General features: G+C 35.7%; 1 protein-coding gene across 1 annotated transcript in view; it reads right to left on the reverse strand.

Annotated features, from left to right (window-relative positions):
- Positions 1–212, reverse strand: part of LOC132524789 (platelet glycoprotein 4-like) — a 29,359-nt gene extending 29,147 nt beyond the window's left edge. Inside the window, exon 1 of the mRNA XM_060157201.1 lies at positions 8–212. Within this exon, the coding sequence (XP_060013184.1) occupies positions 8–127 (120 nt within the window). The 5' untranslated portion in view covers positions 128–212. The remainder of the gene's footprint in view (positions 1–7) is intronic.
- Positions 213–21,293: the final 21,081 nt, after the last annotated feature.

Raw genomic sequence — 21,293 nt, forward strand, 5'->3', positions numbered from 1 at the left:
CTTGTACCTTTTTAACTGTCTTCTCAATAAGCATGTCTCCAACTGGCATTAGAATACCTCCAAACACAGCCATAAGTGCACCAATGACAGCACCAGCGATGAGCCCACAGTTTCGATCGCAGCCCATTTTTCTTGTTCAGGGGGACAGCTAAGGTTCAGCACCTGCTTCTTTCAAACTCCCAGGTCTGATGAACGTGGTTTCCAGAAGGTCTGGTTCTATCATTGGAAGGAGATTATAAAGCAGAAACTTAAATACCAGTAGAAAAAGATCAAAGTAAACATGCAACTGAAACAGATCATTTTGCCAGTTATAAATAAACAGATGCTTTTTTTAATATACAAACTTTCTAGGTTTTGTCCTTTCTTAATTTGAACTACCTACCAGTGGTAGAAGTAATACATATTGTCACATAGAGCAGTTCTTTAAATTTCTCCTCTTTTAAATTTTCTTTCTATGGATGATTAACACACTGAAATATTAACTAAGGAGAATATGCTTACTGTACTCTCACCCCCTGCCTACCTTCCATCAGCTTGGGACACTTACGGGCATCTTTATCCTCTATCTGGCTTCTCCACTCAAACACAACCAACTGTCTGCACCCTACCTGGAGTTCTGCAAACTGCATGTGGGTGGACTGATGTCTTTTCCATCCAAATGCTAAGCAAATACAGTGACAGATGTTTTCTTTACTATTCCTTTTTCACAAATAGAAAGATAGAGATTTTATAGGAAATGATCTGATGAGTCTGCGAAGAAATCATTCTTTCTAATCATTTATAAGCTATCTGTTAAAACAGAAAAGCATGGGTAAGTTGGGAAAATAATACTAGAATAGTCTCTAATATCATCAAAATTATAAGCACCATTAAAAGAAAATTCCACTGTCAGGAATATTGAGTTCATGCCTGAATTCTTTCTTATGCACAGTGTTGAAAACATTGAAATATTTTAAAGAAGAGTATTTTCAATTTAATTTTTAGTAACTGACTTTTAGATAGTTGTGAGGTAAAAAAGATTTGAAGAAAATATGTAAGGTAGAGGATACCTAGTTTCTGTCACAGCATTGGTCTCTTACTAGTCTCAAATGAATTTTTTAACATATTCAAATGCAATATTGTTCATTTTGTCATGGACAGCTGACTCATGCCAATTCTGTTAAAATATGTAGATTGTGTCAGTATGTATTTCACCTAGTCAGTCTTATCTTTGGTATCTTCATATAATATATGCTCCTTTCATAAAGATTGAAAGAAAACTCTTAGTGGAATTGGTAGATCCTTCTGTAACAAAGTTAGTAAGAATTTGCTATTCTAGTGTTCAAAAACCTGTTCCTTTGAGATATTTTGTTTGCAGCAGCATTTTTTAAAATGGGGTTGACCTGACATTGATAAATGGAATGTGCTTTGTACTTATAAAAAATTATTCCCTGCTTCAAAATGCCCCTGGCAAAGGAAAACAAAAATGCCAACAGAATGGAGGCTATAGACAGAAAAGACACACAACCAATATTTTTGTCATCCTCGTGACTATAATAATAAAACTTATATTAATTAATTCTTTAAGAAAATAAGGAAAGTTAGGTTTCCCCCCAAATGTATAACAAAATTATAACCATTTTTCATGGCATTTTTTTTATACACCAGGTTCTTATTAGTCATCAATTTTATACACATCAGTGTATACATGTCAATCCCAATCGCCCAATTCAGCACACCACCATCCCCACCCCACTGCGGCTTTCCTCCCTTGGTGTCCATACATTTGTTCTCTACATCTGTGTCTCAACTTCTGCCCTGAAAACCAGTTCATCTATACCATTTTTCTAGGTTCCACATACATGCATTAATATACGATATTTGTTTTTCTTCTTCTGACATACTTCATTCTGTATGACAGTCTCTAGATACATCCACGTCTCAACAAATGACTCAATTTTGTTCCTTATTATGGCTGAGTAATAATCCATTGTATATATGTACCACAACTTCTTTACCATTCATCTGTCAATGGGCATTTAGGTTGCTTCCATGACCTGGCTATTGTAAACAGTGCTGCAATGAGCATTGGGGTGCATGTGTCTTTTTGAATTATGGTTTTCTCTGGAATATGCCCAGTAGTGGGATTGCTGGATCATATGGTAAATCTATTTTTAGTTTTTTAAAGAACCTCCATACTGTTCTCCAGTGGCTGTATAAATTTATATTCCCACCAACCGTGCAAGAGGGTTCCCTTTTCTCCACACCCTCTCCAGCATTTGTTGTTTGTAGATTTTCTGCTGATGCCCATTCTAACTGGTGTGAGGTGATACCTCATTGTTGTTTTGATTTGCATTTCTCTAATTATTAGTAATGTTGAGCAGCTTTTCATGTGCTTCTTGGCCATCTGTATGTCTTCTTTGGAGAAATGTCTATTTAAATGTCTTCTGCCCATTTTTGGATTGGGTTGTTTGTTTCTTTAATATTGAGCTGCATGACCTGTTTATATATTTTGGAGATTAATCCTTTGTCCATTGATTCATTTGCAAATATTTTCTGCCATTCTGAGGGTTGTCTTTTCATCTTGTTTATGGTTTACTTTGCTGTGCAAAAACTTTGAAGTTTCATTAGGTCCCATTTGTTTATTTTTGTCTTTATTTCCAGTACTCTAGGAGGTGGATCAAAAAGATCTTGCTGTGATTTATTTCAAAGAGTGTTCTTCCTATGTTTTCCTCTAAGAGATTTATAGTGTCTGCTCTTACATTTAGGTCTCTAATTCATCTTGAGTTTATTTTTGTGTATGGTGTTAGGGAGTGTTCTAATTTCATTCTTTTACATGTAGCTGTCCAGTTTTCCCAGCACCACTTATTGAAGAGACTGTCTTTTCTCCATTGTATATCTTTGCCTCCTTTGTCATAGATTAGTTGACCATAGGTGCGTGGGTTTATCTCTGGGCTTTCTATCTTGCTCCATTGATCAATGTTTCTGTTTTTGTGCCAGTACCATACTGTCTTGATTACTGTTGCTTTGTAGTATAGTCTGAAGTCAGGGAGTCTGATTCCTCCAGCGCCGTTTATTTCCCTCAGGACTGCTTTGGCTATTGGGGGTCTTTTGTGTCTCCATAAAAATTTTAAGATTATTTGTTCTAGTTCCGTAAAAAAATGCCATTGGTAATTTGATAGGGATTGCATTGAATCTGTAGATGGCTTTGGGTAGTATAGTCATTTTCACAATATTGATTCTTCCAATCCAAGAACATGGTATATCTTTCCACTTGTTGGTATCATATTTAATTTCTTTCATCAGTGTCTTATAGTTTTCTGCATTCAGGTCTTTTGTCTCCCTAGGTAGGTTTATTCCTAGGTATTGTATTCTTTTTGTTGCAATGATAAATGGGAGAGTTTCCTTAATTTCTCTTTCAGATAGTTCATCATTAGTGTGTAGAAATACAAGAGATTTCTGTGCATTAGTTTTGTATCCTGCAACATTACCAAATTCATTAATTAGCTCTAGTAGTTTTCTGGTGGCATTTTTAGGATTCTGTATGTATAGAATCATGTCATCTGCAAAGAGTGACAGTTTTACTTCTTCTTCCAATTTGTATTCCTTTTATTTCTTTTTCTCCTCTGATTACCGTGGCTAGGACTTCCAAAACTATGTTGATTAATAGTGGTGAGAGTGGATATCCTTGTCTTGTTCCTGATCTTAGAGGAAATGCTTTCAGTTTTTCACCACTGAGAATGATGTTTGCTGTGGGTTTGTCATATATGGCTTTTATTATGTTGAGGTAGGCTCCCTTTATGCCCACTTTCTGGAGAGTTTTTATCATAAATTGGTGTTGAATTCTCTCAAAAGGTTTTTCTGCATCTATTGAGATGACCATATGGTTTTCATTCTTCAGTTTGTTAATGTGGTATATCAGATTGATTGATTTGCATATATTGAAGAATTCCTGGGATAAATCCCACTTGATCATGGTGTATGATCCTTTTAATGTGTTGTTGCATTCTGTTTGCTAGTATTTTGTTGAGGATTTTTGCATCTATATTCATCAGTGATACTGGTCTGTAATTTTCTTTTTTTGTAGTATCTTTGTCTGGTTTTGGAATCAGGGTGATGGTGGCCTCATAGAATGAGGTTGGGAGTGTTCCTTCGTACACACTTTTTTGGAAGAGTTTGAGAAGGATGGGTGTTAGCTCTTCTCTAAATGTTTGATAGAATTCACCTGTGAAGCCATCTGGTTCTGCATTTTTGTTTGCTGGAAGATTTTAAATCATGGTTTCAATTTCTTTACTTGTGATTGGTCTGTTCATGTTTTCTATTTCTTCCTGGTTCAGTCTTGGAAGGTTATCCCTTTCTAAGAATTTGTCCATTTCTTCCAGGTTGTCCATTTTATTGGCATAGAATTGCTTGTAGCAGTCTCTTAGGATGCTTCGTATTTCTGTGGTGTCTGTTGTAACTTCTCCTTTTTCATTTCAAATTTTATTGATTTGAGTCCTCTCCCTCTTTTTCTTGATGATCTGGCTAATGGTTTATCAATTTTGTTTATCTTCTCAAAGAACCAGCTTTTAGTTTTATTGATCTTTGCTCTTGTTTTCTTTGTTTCTATTTCATTTATTTCTGCTTGATCGTTATGATTTCTTTCCTTCTGCTAACTTTGGGTTTTGTTTGTTCTTCTTTCTCTAGTTCCTTTAGGTGTAAGGTTAGATTTTTTATTTCAGATATTTCTTGTTTCTTGAGATAGGCTTGTATAGCTATAAACTTCCCTCTTAGAACTGCTTTTTTGCATCCTATCGGTTTTGAATCATCGTGTTTTAATTGTCATTTGTCTCTAAGTATTTTTTTATTTCCTCTTTGATTTCTTCAGTGATCTCTTGGTTATTTAGTAACATATTGTTTAGCCTCCATTTGTTTGTGTTTTTTATGTGTTTTTCCCTGTAATTGATTTCTAATCCCATAGCATTGTGGTCAGAAAAGATGCTTGATGTGATTTCCGTTTTCTTAAATTAACTGAGACTTGATTTGTGACCCAAGATGTGATCTATCCTGGAGAACATTCTGTGCGCACTTGAGAAGGAAGTGTAATCTGTTGTTTTTGGATGCAATGTCCTATAAATATCAATTAAATCTATCTGGTCTGTTGTGTCATTTAAAGCTTCTGTTTCCTTATTTATTTTCATTTTGAATGATCTGTCCATTGGTGTAAGGGTGTTAAAATCCTCCACTATTATTGTGTTACTGTCTATTTCCTCTTTTATAGCTGTTAGCAGTTGCCTTATGTATTGAGGTGCTCCTATGTTGGGTGTGTATGTATTTATAATTGTTATATCTTCTTCTTGGATTGATCCCTTGATCATTATGTAGTGTCCTTCCTTGTCTCTTGTAACATTCTTTATTTTAAAGTCTATTTTATCTAATATGAGTATAGCTACTCCAGCTTTCTTTTGATTTCCATTTGCATGGAATATCTTTTTCCATCCCCTCACTTTCACTCTGTATGTATCCCTAGGTCTGAAGTGGGCCTCTTGTAGCCAGCATATATATGCGTCTTGTTTTTGTATCCATTCAGTAAGCCTGTGTCTTTTGGTTGGAGCATTTAATCCGTTCACGTTTAAGGTAATTATTGATATGTATGTTCCTATGACCATTTTCTTAATTGTTTTGGGTTTGTTTTTGTAGGTCCTTTTCTTCTCTTGTGTTTCCCACTTAGAGAAATTTCTTTAGCATTCGTTGTAGAGCTGGTTTTGTGGTGCTGAATTCTCTTAGGTTTTGCTTGTCTGTAAAGCTTTTGGTTTCTCCATCGAATCTGAATGAGATCCTTGCTGGGTAGAGTACTCTTGGTTGTAGTTCTTCCCTTTCATCACTTTAAGTGTATCATGCCACTCCCTTCTGGCTTGTAGCGTTTCTGCTGACAAATCAGCTGTTAACCTTATGGGAGTTCCCTTGAATGTTATTTGTCATTTTTCCCTTGCTGCTTTCAATAATTTTTCTTTGTCTTTAACTTTTGCCAATTTGATTACTATGTGTCTCAGCATGTTTCTACTTGGGTTTATCCTGTATGGCCCTTGCTGCACTTCCTGGACTTGGGTGGCTATTTCCTTTCCCATGTTAGGGAAGTTTTTGACTATAATCTCTTCAAATATTTTCTCTGTTCCTTTCTCTGTCTCTTCTCCTTCTGGGACCCCTATAATGTGAATGTTGTTGCTTTTAATGTTGTCCCAGTGGTTTCTTAGGCTGTCTTCATTTCTTTTCATGCTTTTTCCTTTATTCTTTTCCGCAGCAGTGAGTTCCACCATTCTGTCTTCCAGGTCACTTATCCGTTCTTCTGCCTCAGGTATTCTGCTATTGATTTCTTCTAGTATAGTTTTCATTTCAGTTATTGTATTCTACATCTCTGTTTTTTTGTTCTTTAATTCTTCTAGGTCTTTGTTAAACATTCTTTGCATCTTCTCAATCTTTGCCTCCATTCTTTTTCCGAGGTCCTGGATCATCTTCACTATCATTATTCTGAATTCTTTTTCTTGAAGGTTGCCTATCTCCACTTCATTTTGTTGTTTTTCTGGGGTTTTACCTTGTTCCTTCATCTGGTACATAGCCCTCTGCCTTTTCATATTGTCTATGTCTCTGTGAATGTGGTTTTTGTTCCAGAGGCTGCAGGATTATAGTTCTTCTTGCTTCTGCTGTCTGCCCTCTGGTGGATGAGTCTATCTAAGAGGTTTGTGTAAGTTTCCTGATTGGAGGGACTGGTGGTGGGTAGAGCTGACTGTTGCTCTGGTGGGCAGAGCTCAGTTAAACTTTAATCCTCTTGACTGTTGATGGATGGGGCTGGGTTCCTTCCCTGTTGGTTTCTTGGCCAGAGGCAACCCAACACTGTAGCCTTCCTGGGCTCTTTGTTGCCTCTAATGACAGACTCTGGGAATGCTCACACCAAGGAGTACTTCCCAGAACTTCTACTGCCAGTGTCCTTGTCCCCACGGTGAGCCACAGCTACACCCTGCCTCTGCAGGAGACCCTACAACACTAACAGGTAGGTCTGGTTCAGTCTCCCCTGGGGTCACTGCTCCTTACCGTGGGTCCCGATGCGCACACTACTTTGTGTGTGCCCTCTAAGAGTGGAGTCTTTGTTTCCCCCAGTCCTGTCAAAGTCCTGCAATCAACTCCCAGTACGCCTCAAAGTCTGATTCGCTAGGAATTCCTCCTTCTGTTGCTGGACCCCCAGGTTGGGAGCCTGACGTGGGGCTCAGAACTTGCACTTCAGTGAGTGGAGTTCTGTGGTATAAGTGTTCTCCAGTCTGTGAGTCACCCACCTAGCAGTTGAGGTATTTGATTTTACTGTGATTGCACCCCTCCTACCATCTCATTGTGGCTTCTCCTTTGTCTTTGGATGTTGGGTATCTTTTTTGGTGAGTTCCAGTGTCTTCCTGTTGATGATTGTCCAGAAGCTAGTCGTGATTCTGGTGTTCTCGCAGGAGGGAGTGAGAGCCTGTCCTTCTACTCTGCCATCTTGGTTCCTCCTTTCATGGCAGTTTATTTGTTTTATATCCTTTAGGATTTCCCTTTACCTATGCCTAATACCTAGGATACTTCCACTGTAAATCAGGATGAACTAACTGATTCACACTGAGGTCTTGGTGGCTAGGTAACTTGTATAGTCATTAGTGTCACATGATTTTCCAATGTAAACAAAATGTTTATATTGGAGAAATCAGAAGCCTAAACAAGTGATTTACTTTTCCTATGGAATTTTATATGTCCCTGAGCAAGTAGGATAGGATTTTTATTAATTGCTTGGGGATGGAGGGTGAAAAATAACATACTACCTCCTATGGCTTTGACCAAGGTTGTCATAATGCAATGGAACAAGTTATTTAAACCTGATAGTAATGACTAGATAGTCTCAAGTAGGATCTCCTATGCAAAGGATAATTGCACAGCCCCTTAAAAATTTTGTGAAACATCATCTGTTAAACGATCATTGTAATTGCTAAGTAGAAACTATCATCCAGGTGTTCTGTAGTATATACAAGTGATCTTATTCAGGTGAGCTGATTAAGTAATATTTTACTGAGTGCCCATTTCATAGGCCAGAGGTCCCCAACCGCCAGGCCATGGACAAGTACTGGTCCATGGCCTCTTATGAACTGGGCTTCACAGCAAGAGGTGAGTGGCGGGTAAGCAAGCAAAGCTTCATCTGTATTTATATTCGCTCCCTATCGCTCGCATTACTGCCTGAGCTCCACCTCCTGTCAGATCAGTGGCGGCATTAGATTCTCATAGGAGCACGAACCCTACTGTTCATGAACTGCACATGCAAGGGATCTAGATTGCATGCTCCTTATGAGAATCTAATGCCTGATGATCTGAGGTGTAGCTAAGGTGGTGATGCTAGCACTAGGGAGTTGCTGCAAATACAGATTATCATTGGCAGAGAGGTTTGACTGCAGAGAGACCATAATAAATCAATTGCTTGCAGACTCATATCAAAACCCTCTCAGTGAGTGGCAAGTGAAAACAAGCTCAGGGCTCCCACTGATACTGCATTATGGTTAGTTGTATAATTATTTCATTATATATTACAATGTAATAATAGAAATAAAGTGCACAATAAATGTAATGCCCTTGAATCATCCCAAAACCATCCCCCCTCCCCGACCCATGGAAAAATTGTCTTCCACGAAACTGGTCCCTGGTGCCAAAAGGTTGGGGACAGCTGTCATAGACCATTCCCCAATTCTCACCTGCAGGTTATCAGAATACAGGGATCCAACCTGGTGTAATTGAGTCTGGTAGACTGGAGATTAAACCAAAGTCTTGCCACTCTCTTGCCAGGTGACCATGGGCAAGCCCCTTAATCACTCTTTTCCTCAATTTCCTCATGTATAAAATAAGATGCTAAGATGAGGTCTGCATTTTTTAATTTAAGCAGTTTTTATTTTAAGCAGCTGAACCAGTTTTTCACTCAGTTTCTTACATGGAAGACCAGGCAGAGTGACTATGATTACAACAGTGGTGGGAACCCTGACCCCAATTCCTAACTTGATCTCCCACCTCCCAGCTAACACTATCCTGTCCCATCTTTAGGAAACTAAAGGAGAATCTCTGTAGAAACCTATGGTTCCAACTCATTAAAAAGTTGGGACAGAAAATCCCCAGGGTCAAATTCCAGTTTTGTTTACATAACAAAAAAAATATAACTCAAAGATAAAGTCATCTCTTTTAGAAAGATATTTTATTTTCTGTATAAGCACCACTAAAAATTATTCAATATCAATGTCCTTTGCAATTCTGACAGGTGAAATAAAAATTGTTCTATTCATTTTGTTTATGGTTTCCTTTGCTGTGCAAAAGCTTTTGATTTTAACTAGGTACCATTTGTTTATTTTTGTTCTTATTTCCATTACTGTGGGAGATGGATTGAAAAAGATATTGCTGCAATTTATGTCAGAGAGTGTTCTGCCTGTGTTTTCCTCTAGGAGTTTTATAGTGTTCAGTCTCACATTTAGGTCTTTAATCCATTTTGAACTTATTTTTTTTATATGGTGTTAAAGAATGATCTAATTTTATTTTTCTACATGTAGCTGTCCAGTTTTCCAGCACCATTTATTGAAGAGACTGTCTTTTCTCCATTGTACAGTCTTGCCTCCTTTGTCATAGATTAATTGAGCATAGGTGTGTGAGTTTATCTCTGGACTTTCAATCCTGTTCCATTGATCTATATTTCTATTTTTGTGCCAGTACCATACTGTTTTGATAACTATACCTTTGTAGTATAGTCTGAAGTCAGGGAGCCTGATTCCTCCAGCTCCTTTTTTCTTTCTCAAGATTGCCATGGCTATTCAGGGTCTTTTGTTTCTCCATACAAATTTTAAGATTTTTTTTGTGCTGGTTCTGTGAAAAATGGCATTGATAATTTGATAGGGATTCCAATGAATCTGTAGATTGCCGTGGGTAGTATAGTCATTTTTTTTTTTTTTTTGTGGTACGCGGGCCTCTCACTGTTGTGGCCTCTCCCGCTGCGGAGCAACAGGCTCCGGACGCGCAGGCCCAGCGGCCATGGCCCACGGGCGCAGCCGCTCCGCGGCATGCGGGATCCTCCCGGACCGGGGCACGAACACGTGTCCCCTGCATCGGCAGGCGGACTTCCGACCACTTGCGCCACCAGGGAAGCCCAGTATAGTCATTTTGACAATATTGATTCATCCAATCCAGGAACATGGTATATGTTTCCATCTGTTTGTGTCATCTTTGATTTCTTTCATCAGCACCTTATAGTTTTCTGAGTACAGGTCTTTTGTCTCCTTAGGTAGGTTTATTCATAGCTATTTTATTCTTTTTGATGCGATGGTAGGTGGGATTATTTCTTGAATTTCTCTTTCTGATCTTCCATTGTTAATGTATAGAAATGCAACAGATTTTTGTGTATTAATTTCGTAACCTGCAACTTTACCAAATTCATTGATGAGCTTAGTAGTTTTCTGGTAGCATCTTTAGGATTTTCTGTGTATAGTACCATGTCACCTGCAAACAGTGACAGTTTAACTTCTTTTCCAATTTGGATTCATTTTATTTCTTTTTCTTTTCTGATTGCCGTAGCTAGGACTTCCAAAACTATGTTGAATAAAAGTGGCAAGAGTGGACATCCTTGTCTTGCTCCTGATCGTAGAGGAAATGTTTTCAGCTTTTCACCATTATGACGTTCACTGTGGGTTTGTCATATATGGCCTTTATTATGTTGAGGTAGGTTCCCTCTGTGCCCCCTTTCTGGAGAGTTTTTATCATAAATGAGTGCTGAATTTTGTCAAAAGCTTTTTCTGCATCTATTGAGATGATCATATGGTTTTTATTCTTAAATTTGTTGATGTGGTATATCACACCAGTTGATTTGTGGATATTGAAAAATACTTGCATCCCTGGGGTATATCCCACTTGATCATGGCGTATAATTTGTTTAATGTATTGTTGGATTCGTATTGCTAGTATTTTGTTGAGGATTTTTGCATCTATGTTCATCAGTGATATTGGCCTGTAATTTTCTTTTTTTGTGGTATCTTTGTCTGGTTTTGGTATCAAGGTAATTGTGGCCTCATAGAATGAGTTTGGGAGTTTTCCTTACTCTGCAATTTTTTGGAATAGTTTCAGAAGGATAGATGTTAGCTCTTCTCTAAATGTTTGATAGAATTTGCCTGTGAAGCCATCGGGTCCTGGACTTTTGTTTGTTGAGAGTTTTAAAATTACAGTTTCAATTTCAGTGCTTGGTCTGTTCATGTTTTCTATTTCATCCTAGTTCAGTCTTGGGAGACTGTACCAAATTGTTCTAAAATTTACAGAACTACTGTTTCTAAAATGGGTATATGTGTGTATATGTGCCATTTTTCAGATTCTGTGCCATCACTAAGTTTAGAATTTACCTGACCTTTCCCAGAATCATTCTCCTTTATTCAGGCAGCCCCATGGACTACAGGGAAGGGTCCCAAAGGGCAAAGAGTCCCAAGAAAGTACATTAGAAAACCCAGGGGGCAAGATATTCTTCAGTGCTTTACTCTCTAAACCTTAAAACTCATTATTATGACTTGCAAGGACCCTGAGTCCAAAGGTGTCAAGTTATGGGCAGACCTAGGTACTGCCTAGGCTCTGTCTGCTTTGAACTTAAAACTGAAGTGAGATAGTTTACACAGCCCACTGCTGTTGAGTCAAGCTCATCAGAAAACAGAAGTGTCAATAATTTATTGTGTTGAATTGCATGGCTAGACAGTTCTTAGTCTAACACTGTCTGGATGATGCATAAGCAAAGATATAAGAGTTACTCTAACATTCCTGCATACGTGTACTGATATTTTCAACAGAAAAAGATTGACTTTACCTCCTTTTTCAAATTTTGAACTGCCTGACTCACTTTCATTACCTTGATGTAAATTTCCACGTTTTCCTGTAAGAACAGGCAAGATATTTCACATGAGTGTAGTCCTGCTTTATCAGCAGCTTTGCTTTCTATAGTTTTACTTACCCATGGTCAAACAAGGCCAACTGAGGGTAACTGAACATGTAGAAAGCAAAATCATGTATAAGGGGGGACTACTTAGGGTTTGGTGCTATCCTGCTATCCATGGTTTCAGGCACACGCTGAGGGTCTTAAAAGGTATCCCCTAACACCTGTGGATAAGGGGGGACTGTGAGTCCATTAATTATGCTTCAGTGTCTTGTCAGCATGATTAAGTATTGCTATTATAATCGTGCTTTAACCTTATGCTTCACACTACAAAATTCCAAATACATTTGACCCTTGAACAACACAGAGGGATTACAGGCATGGACACTGTGCACAGTGGAAGAACCATATGTAACTAACTATACAGTAAGTCCTCCTTATCTTTGATTCTGCATCCATGGATCCAACCAACTACACATTGTGGATCGGGTAGTACTGTAGTACTTATTGAAAAAAATTCTGTGTAAAAGTGGACTCACAAAGTTCAATACTGTTTTGTTCAAGGGTCAACTGTAGCTTTATTCACCTGAAGCAAAAGAGGGACAAACACATTATGTAAGACATGCACTGAGTACATAAGAGAAAAGTTCAGGTTACTCAGTATGTTTTACTTAGCTTTTCCACTTATGTTTATCTTTGGAAACCAGTGTTGTTTGTCCCCACTCTTCTCTCAAATGCAGCTATTTAGAGCATATAAAATTTTTGCCTTGCATGCTTGGTTTTCTTAATAGTGTAGCTTCTTACATATTAAAATCTATTTTACCTACTAATTAGATTAAATTTTATATTTTATTGTTATTTCTTCATCATAAAAAATAGATAAGACATTGATATCTATAGTAATTTACTGCTTGCTTAAAGTACTTAAATTTAGAAAACAAAGAATAATCACAGGTACAGGAAAGAAAACTAATTATTGGTACTTAGGTCAAGAAGAGAAAATAAGAAAGCATGTTTTAAGATACCACTAATTGCATATCTTTCTTGAGTCTATAGGGAGATTAGCTGTGTCAGCTCATAGATTATTCTCATTTGTAGAACTCATGAGTATATCTACATGTGGGCTATCTTTGAAAGAGGAAATAGAATTTTTCTGTTTCTTTTTTTGCTGTCATATCTACGGAGTGTTTCTAGGATGAACTTATGAGCGTTATGCCTTTCCACTATGTTGGAAACCTGGTGGTAGGAACTGAGACTGAGCTATAAGATGTATGTCCAGTAAACAGGTCAGAAAATCAGAGAACTTTCCCAGAGAATCTGTAATTATTCAGATGTGTGGATAAAGCTGTGTTCCCTGGGAAAGCCCCCCGAAGGAAAGGCTTGGCCAGAGGTAAAATTTCCTGGGATGTGAACTACAAAACTTTAAAACAGTTTCAGATGACAAGAGTACATACTTGTACCACAAATGAATGCCAGGACCTGTATGACATTTTTGTACTCATGAGTGAGTATCTCAGATTTCCTATTCTATCCATAAACCTTCCTTCCACTTTTCCTTGGACTAGGAAGCCAGATCACATACCTCTGTTTTCCACTAGACACATGCTGTGATTCTTTTGATACACAGTCTTCCTCACCTGATAAATACAGTATCTACCCACAAAACCCAGTTTTAGAGTTTTGGTTATGATTAATGCAACAACAGGTAGAATATGAATGATGAAAGTTAACTTTTAAAATTAAGTTCCTTTTCACACTCTTACTTTACACGATATCTAGGTGTGTTTACAAAGCCATGATTCCCCAGACATGAGTAATATGCAGATTCACATTCAACCTAGTTAAATCAATCACTTAAATCTGGTTGTGTTTCATTATGTGGAAACAAAAGTTCATTAGACTAGTACTTATTTTACGTACAATTTCAATACATGAAGATAGTTAAAAGAACAGCTATTATGGTCAAAGTTAGCAAGAACTGTGGCCCTTGCCCTTTCCAGTCACATCTCATTTGCGCTCTGAGTCATCCCCACAGAACCCAAGGGCTCTGTAGAAAATATTTAAATAATTAGATTAGGAGATCTCCAACACCTTTTCTTATTGAAGTTACCATAATCCTTCTAATTTACTTCTGCATTTCCATCCTATCAGAATATGTGGAGCTAAAAATATATAATAGAAAAACATTTATAGACATCTATAATATAAAATAATACACTTCACTAAATTATGCCTCTCAAATATTACAACTTGTTTTGGTCACAGTCTTAAAAAATTAAAACAATAAATACTATATTTATTGTTATATTGTACTAAGGATTCTTCTAGAAATAAGCCTATCTTTTAGAGTACTTTTTGCAGTACTTGATTTACAGGGATTACTATAAGTTTGAAATTATTCTCTTAGAGTCATGTTGGTTCAAATAGGATTATCTAGAGCCATCCTTGATGAATCCAAGACAGAAATGCTATTCTCTGTTTTTTTTCTAACTCAAGTTTTACTGTAAATAATAAGTACTATACAATTTTCAAGAGTTATGATTCTGGGCTTTGAAGTTAAGTAATTTAGGTCAATTCTGGGTCTTAATATTATAATTTCTCTGTGGCTCAATTTTCTCTAACTGGAGATAGGATACATCATATAAGATTGCAAATGTCAGATCAAATTAAATGAGATAATGAATAAAGATTCCTATCATAGCACATGTTATTTTTATTTCAAATGTTATTATGATGTGTTATTTTGAAAAATCATAACAGTAAAATATTATCGCATACTGGCCAAGTATTATTTTTAAAAAATCTAATAAATATATATAGTTTATACAAGTAGGAATGATTATTTGCAAAACACTTAGATTACCATAAAATCTGATGAGATGATTTGTTATATATGTATACAGGAACTAAGACTATCATGCAAATAAAAAGGAAGCTTCTGGCTTAGAACAGTACTCCTTGAAATTTTCAGCTATGACTTGGGCCTAAAACACCCACTTGAACTAAAACACCTTGTGATTAAATCAGATAATAGTTACAGAATCAGTTCCTTCAGGACCAAAAAATCCACAAGATTCAAATATGTTTGAGTAAACTTCACCAAATATTTTCGTAAAAAATATGGGTAGCAACTATAACTTTCAAGGTAAATTTCAAAATTTTCAGTATGCTCTGTCCAAGTACCTTTCCAATTGTAATTTTGAGATTCTTCCCAGGTTAACCTGCTATCTGATGATTATGTATTGGATTTATTTTTCCAGTCTCTTAATGATTCTGATAAATGAAAAAAAAAACTCTATGTATTTTTTCTCTCATAAAATCCAGTCAACTACTGGACTATCTACATAACAATTTTTGTAAATTTTTTGGATTATTTTTTGAACAAATATTAAAAACAATGTTTCTTGTACTAATTTAAAACTACATAGTAAAGAAAGGACTGAAAAGTGCATGCAAAAGATTTTAGAAAATATCTTTCAATATGTAACTTGATAATTCCAGAAACTGAGATATAGAAAATTTATGCCATTTACATTTATGTATGAATTCACTTACTAATTAAATTAAAACTTTAAATTTCTTCAGAATTATTTTTGTTATCTAAACTTGGTATCATCATTCAGGAAAATAATTCACTGATATTTGTAATAAGCTTCCTAAATAGCCAAAATCATTAATTCTGAGTTGTTTTTATTCTGCTACCGAATTTTATATAATTTATACAAAATTATTAAATCTAGAATCCTTATTTGGAATTAATATAATTTACCATTCCCAGTAGCAACTACAGTATCTTTGTTCACTTAAAAAGAACATATCCAAAGAAGACATTGCATTTAGCCATGTAGACAAAGTTTCACCAAAAGTTGTGAAATTCAGATAGAAAGTTAAACTAATAACTCTCTAAAATAATTAGTTAATAATTGCATATTAGGAAGCATGTTGGCATAAGAGTGTCAAATCATTTATAAGAACTAATTCTACTATACTAATTTTTATTAATGTTGACTTTTATTCATAATTTAAATTAGAAATTATGTATAAATAGCCTAAGTAGACAATGAAAGTTCTGCAGTAATCAAACTGGATAGTACCTCGTTTTAAATATTGATAAATATGTACAGATAAACATAAGATTTTAAACATCAAGAAGCAAAATGCCATAGACTAGTGGACAAGGTTTTAATATTTTTTTAAACATAAAAGGTAAGAAGATTACTTAACTTGGAAAACAACAGAAACCTAATTTTTTAAAAAAGCCTAATAACTTCAAGAAAACAATTCCTGCTTGCTGTTGTTGTTCTATAACTTCTTAAGAGTGTTTATATAGTAGTGTCATCTCCTATTAATTTGGGAAATAGAAATCTTTTGATTAAAAAAAACCATTATGATTCACTTTTAAAAAGGCTAAGAAGGATTTTTCAGTCAAATGCTCCAACATCTGAACAGTCAATTCTTAGTAGGACCAAATGGTATTCTGCAGAAAAACCCTACACTGAAATCCTCATTACATAAAGTGTGAGAGTTTAAATATGCTTTCAGAAAAAAAAATGAAGATGTCAGATCCCAGTGACTGGTTTGGTAGAAGAGGAATTTAAAAAAAACAAAACCCACACACATCCCACCACTGATATGACTCCTATGGGTCTATTTTTATGTTCTGGTAAGGACCCATTACCTATATCTGAGATCCTCTGCAGCACTTTTTTTTTTTTGGGGGGGGGGGCATTTTCTATCTAAGTATATCAGATGCCAGAGAGACAAAAGGAACTAACTTGCTGAGTAGCCTCTAATATACTCTGTTTTACTACACAGTCATTACTCCAGATGATAAACTGGGTCTGAGGAATTAAAGTGAATAATTAAAGAGAATTATCAGTCTCATTTTCCTGCATGATTGAGCTTGAAAAACTCATTTCATGATATTTAAATAAAGCGTACTTTTCTATGCAGCATTCATCTAAAGGGTATTGAGGCTAATAATTGTGAAAATGACTGGAGACTGTCAGTCAACAAGGGTGACAAACAGACTTTAAAAAGGAAATAGGCTATTTTTCTAACTGGGAGTTCTTCACTATCATTTTCTGTTAGTTGTACAGAAATTTCATGAGCACAACAAAATCCTTCTATGAAAACCAAAAAAATTAAATTTCTCTTAGATCTCTTCAGATAAAAAGACAACTGTTAGATAACATTTAAATAATTCTATTTATGATGACCCTTTAATATAAAAAAGCATAATCATAAGTTAGTTTAAAGGAAAGTCATTATTTTAAAATCTAACCAAATCTTGCACTTGGGGAGGATAAAAAAGACCCTCAATATTAAAAATACATTTTTAGGGCTTCCCTGGTGGCGCAGTGGTTGAGAGTCCGCCTGCCGATGCAGGGGACGCGGGTTCGTGCCCCGGTCCTGGAAGATCCCACATGGCCGCGGAGCGGCTGGGCCCGTGAGCCATGGCTGCTGAGCCTGCGCGTCTGAAGCCTGTGCTCCGCAACGGGAGAGGCCGCAACAGTGAGAGGCCCGCGTACCAAAGCACTCTTTTTCCTCAAGCATTGCTTTCTTTCTCCAGGGTTTTTTGACTGACACACTTACTTAACAATTAATAAGTTATAAAATTCTTTAGGTATATTGGGGTTTTTTCAAATGTCAGATCACTTAATTATGATAAAGTAGAAACGGGCTTGTGTAATCTCATTATGATTTATGCTTTTCATTTAAAACGAATAACTTACAGGGATTTCAGGTAATTTAAGGAGATGGTTCCCTTATACCGTGACCTTTTTCTTTGTTGTATTAGTAAAAAGGTAGTATAAAGGCTAATTTAATAAATATTTTAATTAAGAATATGTATTTTCTTGTAGTTAAACTGCTTTGATACATTTCCTTCTCAGTCTTAATTCTCACAAATACGCACACCCTCCTGTGTAACAATTCAGAAATAGCCTACTAACACAGGAGTTCAGATGGTATTTTATACAGCATATCTTAAATGTATTGAAAGGATAGTTAAATTATAATGAAAATATGAACACTGTTAGAGAAAGATATTTCAGAAAAAAATACATGTAAAATAGATGCCTAAGTTGACACTGGACTTACTTGGATCACTATTTAATCAGTAGCTTAATGCCATCCAAATCCTCTGTTTCTGGAGAGGAAAATGTCACACCCTCCCATGAGCAAACCAGAGAATCAAATTTACATTCTCAGAGGCAGCTGTTAAGTGTTCAGTCCCATAGACAACAGTTCCTGAGTAGCTTAGCACACAAGACTCTGAAAATGTAGAGCTATGTAAAATCTGCAACCGTATTTTTATATTTCGAGCAAAATATTCTGCTTGAGCAATAAGGCAGAAAAATATACCCATTTCTAACGTATGTTGGTGTTTCCATGTTAAAAAGATTATGCATGTGCAATATTTTGAAGGGATATTCTTTATGAGGGTATACCTTGCCTTATGTAAATCCGTTAGAGCTCTAGACAAAATGAAAGCTAAAATTGTCCACATGCTAAAGTCACCTTAGGCACAGTGCTTTCGGAACTCTTTTTCTCTGAAAGACCACTTAGGGTTTGGAATCAGATGTTACCAGGCCCTAGCTATATTGACTGGGGATTAGGAGTTAACTAACAACTCATTCTTATTTTCTTAATCAAAAAATGGAGGAAAATAAATCAGAGCATCACAATAAGAACTAACTAAGGCGAGTTGTGTGCAACACTTGACAGGTACCTGATTATGAGGCAACAAAATGCTTCCCTTACCATCGGGCCCCTGCCCCTTTTCTCCTTTCTCTGCTGTTTCCTGGAGATTACATATCTTCATCAGACATACATTTGACCTATTTTTTTGTCCTGTCTCTGCATCTACTAGAATGTTGGCTTCATGGGAGGGGAGACAGTTTTATCTGTTTAGTGCACTGCTGAATCCCCAGAGCACAGAGCAGCCTCATAGCTGGTAATCAGTTGAATGAATAGACACACATATGATTATCACAACCACAATAATATTTTGAAAGGAGTGAGAATGACCAGAAATTAGAGATTATTATATTGCTAGTTTGTAACACAAATAGGCAGTGCTTTGAGGTGAAGGGCATCTGCTATGGAAGTGAATGGACCTAAGTGGAATTTGGAATTCTTCCCTTCCTACAGTGTGTGACTTGTTGCTAACTACCTTACCTCTCTTAGTCATAATGGAAATAGCTCCCTCTCAGCATTGTTGTAAAGATCGAGAGTGGTAATATGAAGGACTTAGCACAGACCCTGACATACAGCATTTGTTGAATAAATAATTGTTATGTGATCATTGGCAAATTTTTATTTTAGGAAATTCATTAAAGTAATACGGACAAGTAAAAAATATTGAAAATTATGGAGAGGTATAAAATGAGAAGTCTCGTTCACCCACCAGTTCTATTCCTCAGAAGTGACCGATGTCAGGTGTGTCCTCATACCCTCCATTAATTTTTAAGATTTTAAACTTATATACATATGTATATGGACTAGTACATACACTGAATCATACTTTCTGCGACTTGCCTCTTTTAATATCAGGTGCCTTCTAGTTCTCTGATCTTACAAAAATGATGCTAAAAATTCATGTCTGTATAGTTTTGTTTATGTGCTTGGGCACTAGTAAACAGAGAAAGTGAAATTTCTGGGTCAAAAATTCGTACTTATTTTTTTGGTAGGAAGAGTTTTATCTAATTTCTGTTCCTACATGTACACAGCAATGTGTGAAAATGCCTATTTCCATACATCACACACACTGGTTTATACTGAAATTTAAATTTTTAACAAGTGCTTATTTTATTGGTAAATATTTAATTGAGTGAAGTTTTAACCTATTAAGTATATTGACATGTATATTTTAAAATATTTCTGAGAATATACTTGCTCATCTTTTTTTTTTCTAGTGGGTTTGTTTGTCCTTTCCTTATTAACTAATAATGAAATAGCCTCTCTTCTTACATTTGACACTTAAAAAATTTTTTGACTATGTTAAACTTTATTTTTATTGTATTTTTAAATTACTGAAATTTTCAATTTTTATGCCATTAACTTTCACTTTTAAATATTGTGTCATGCTTTGAAAGGTTTTCTCCAAGAATATAAAAAATAACAGACAGACTTTCTTCTAGCATTTGTATGTTTTCAAAAAATCCTTTAGAACAGTATTTCTAAATAAACTGATTCATGGACTTTATCACTTGTGAAGTGAAAGAGGAAGAGTAAAGTACATTGAGTAATTGTAAATATTACAACATATTTGAGAAGCAGACAATAGATGCATAATAAGAGTTCTAGAAGAGGAATCACACAGCCCAAATCCTGACCACAGCTCGTTTAATAATAATAGGTTTTGTGAACTGGGCAGCACACAGTCATCATATTCCTGATTTCCTTTCTTGTCAAAGAGAATAACTACAGAGCCTACCTACAGCCTCAAGCTGCAGATCATTATATGGTAGATTTAAATTTAAAATGTACAGGTGTATGCAGATTCTATATAGTAGACGAAAATGTTTGATTCATTTTTTTTTGCAGTCTAGCAAATGAAAAGAATTTTAGTGTCATATGCTTTGCAATTCTAGATTGTATGAGCAATCAAAACCTATAAATTATGATGATGATAAGGTAACAGAGTTAACATGTACTGGGGGCTTACTGTCTGCCAGTTGTTGAAATAAGTGTTTCACATAGGTTATCTCGTTGACCCACCACATCACCTTACTATGTTCTTTAGACAACTAGTTGAGGTCACACAGCTAACATGTGCCAAAACAAGGATTAAAACCCTGATAGACTGACTGAAGAGCCTATACTCTTTCCCGAAAGAAAAAAATATACATAAATGAGTTTTTGATCAATACCTAACTTTCCATATTCTTTTTAAGACATTTGTATAAACAGAATAACAATTTTAAATAATGCTATGTTAGAAAATTATATCTAAATTCAACAAACAAGGAATGACAATGAACATATTCTGTATGTAGCAAATAATAGAATTATTTTGAGATTAAATAAAACTCATTCTAAAGACCTGTAACACATACACTGTAAAGTACCTCAAAACATTAGTTACCACTGCAAAACGATAAGGTAAAATTCATCTTATCACTTTAATCCTTGGGATAACTAATCATGGAAATTTACACACACATATTTGTGCACATGCATAACACACATGCTTGTGTTTGTGTATATATATATACATAAACAAACATCTATTTTTTCAATCGGTGCCTTGTTCATTTACAGAAGTAGTAAACCAAAGGCAGGTTCTATCTGCTTTATATAGTGAGGAGGGGCTTCACATGCAGGAATAAATATATACATACATAGTTTAAAAAGAGAATATTAAATGCACAAGACATAACAG

Source organism: Lagenorhynchus albirostris, chromosome 8 (genome assembly GCF_949774975.1).
Source record: "Lagenorhynchus albirostris chromosome 8, mLagAlb1.1, whole genome shotgun sequence".
Lineage (NCBI taxonomy): Eukaryota > Metazoa > Chordata > Mammalia > Artiodactyla > Delphinidae > Lagenorhynchus > Lagenorhynchus albirostris.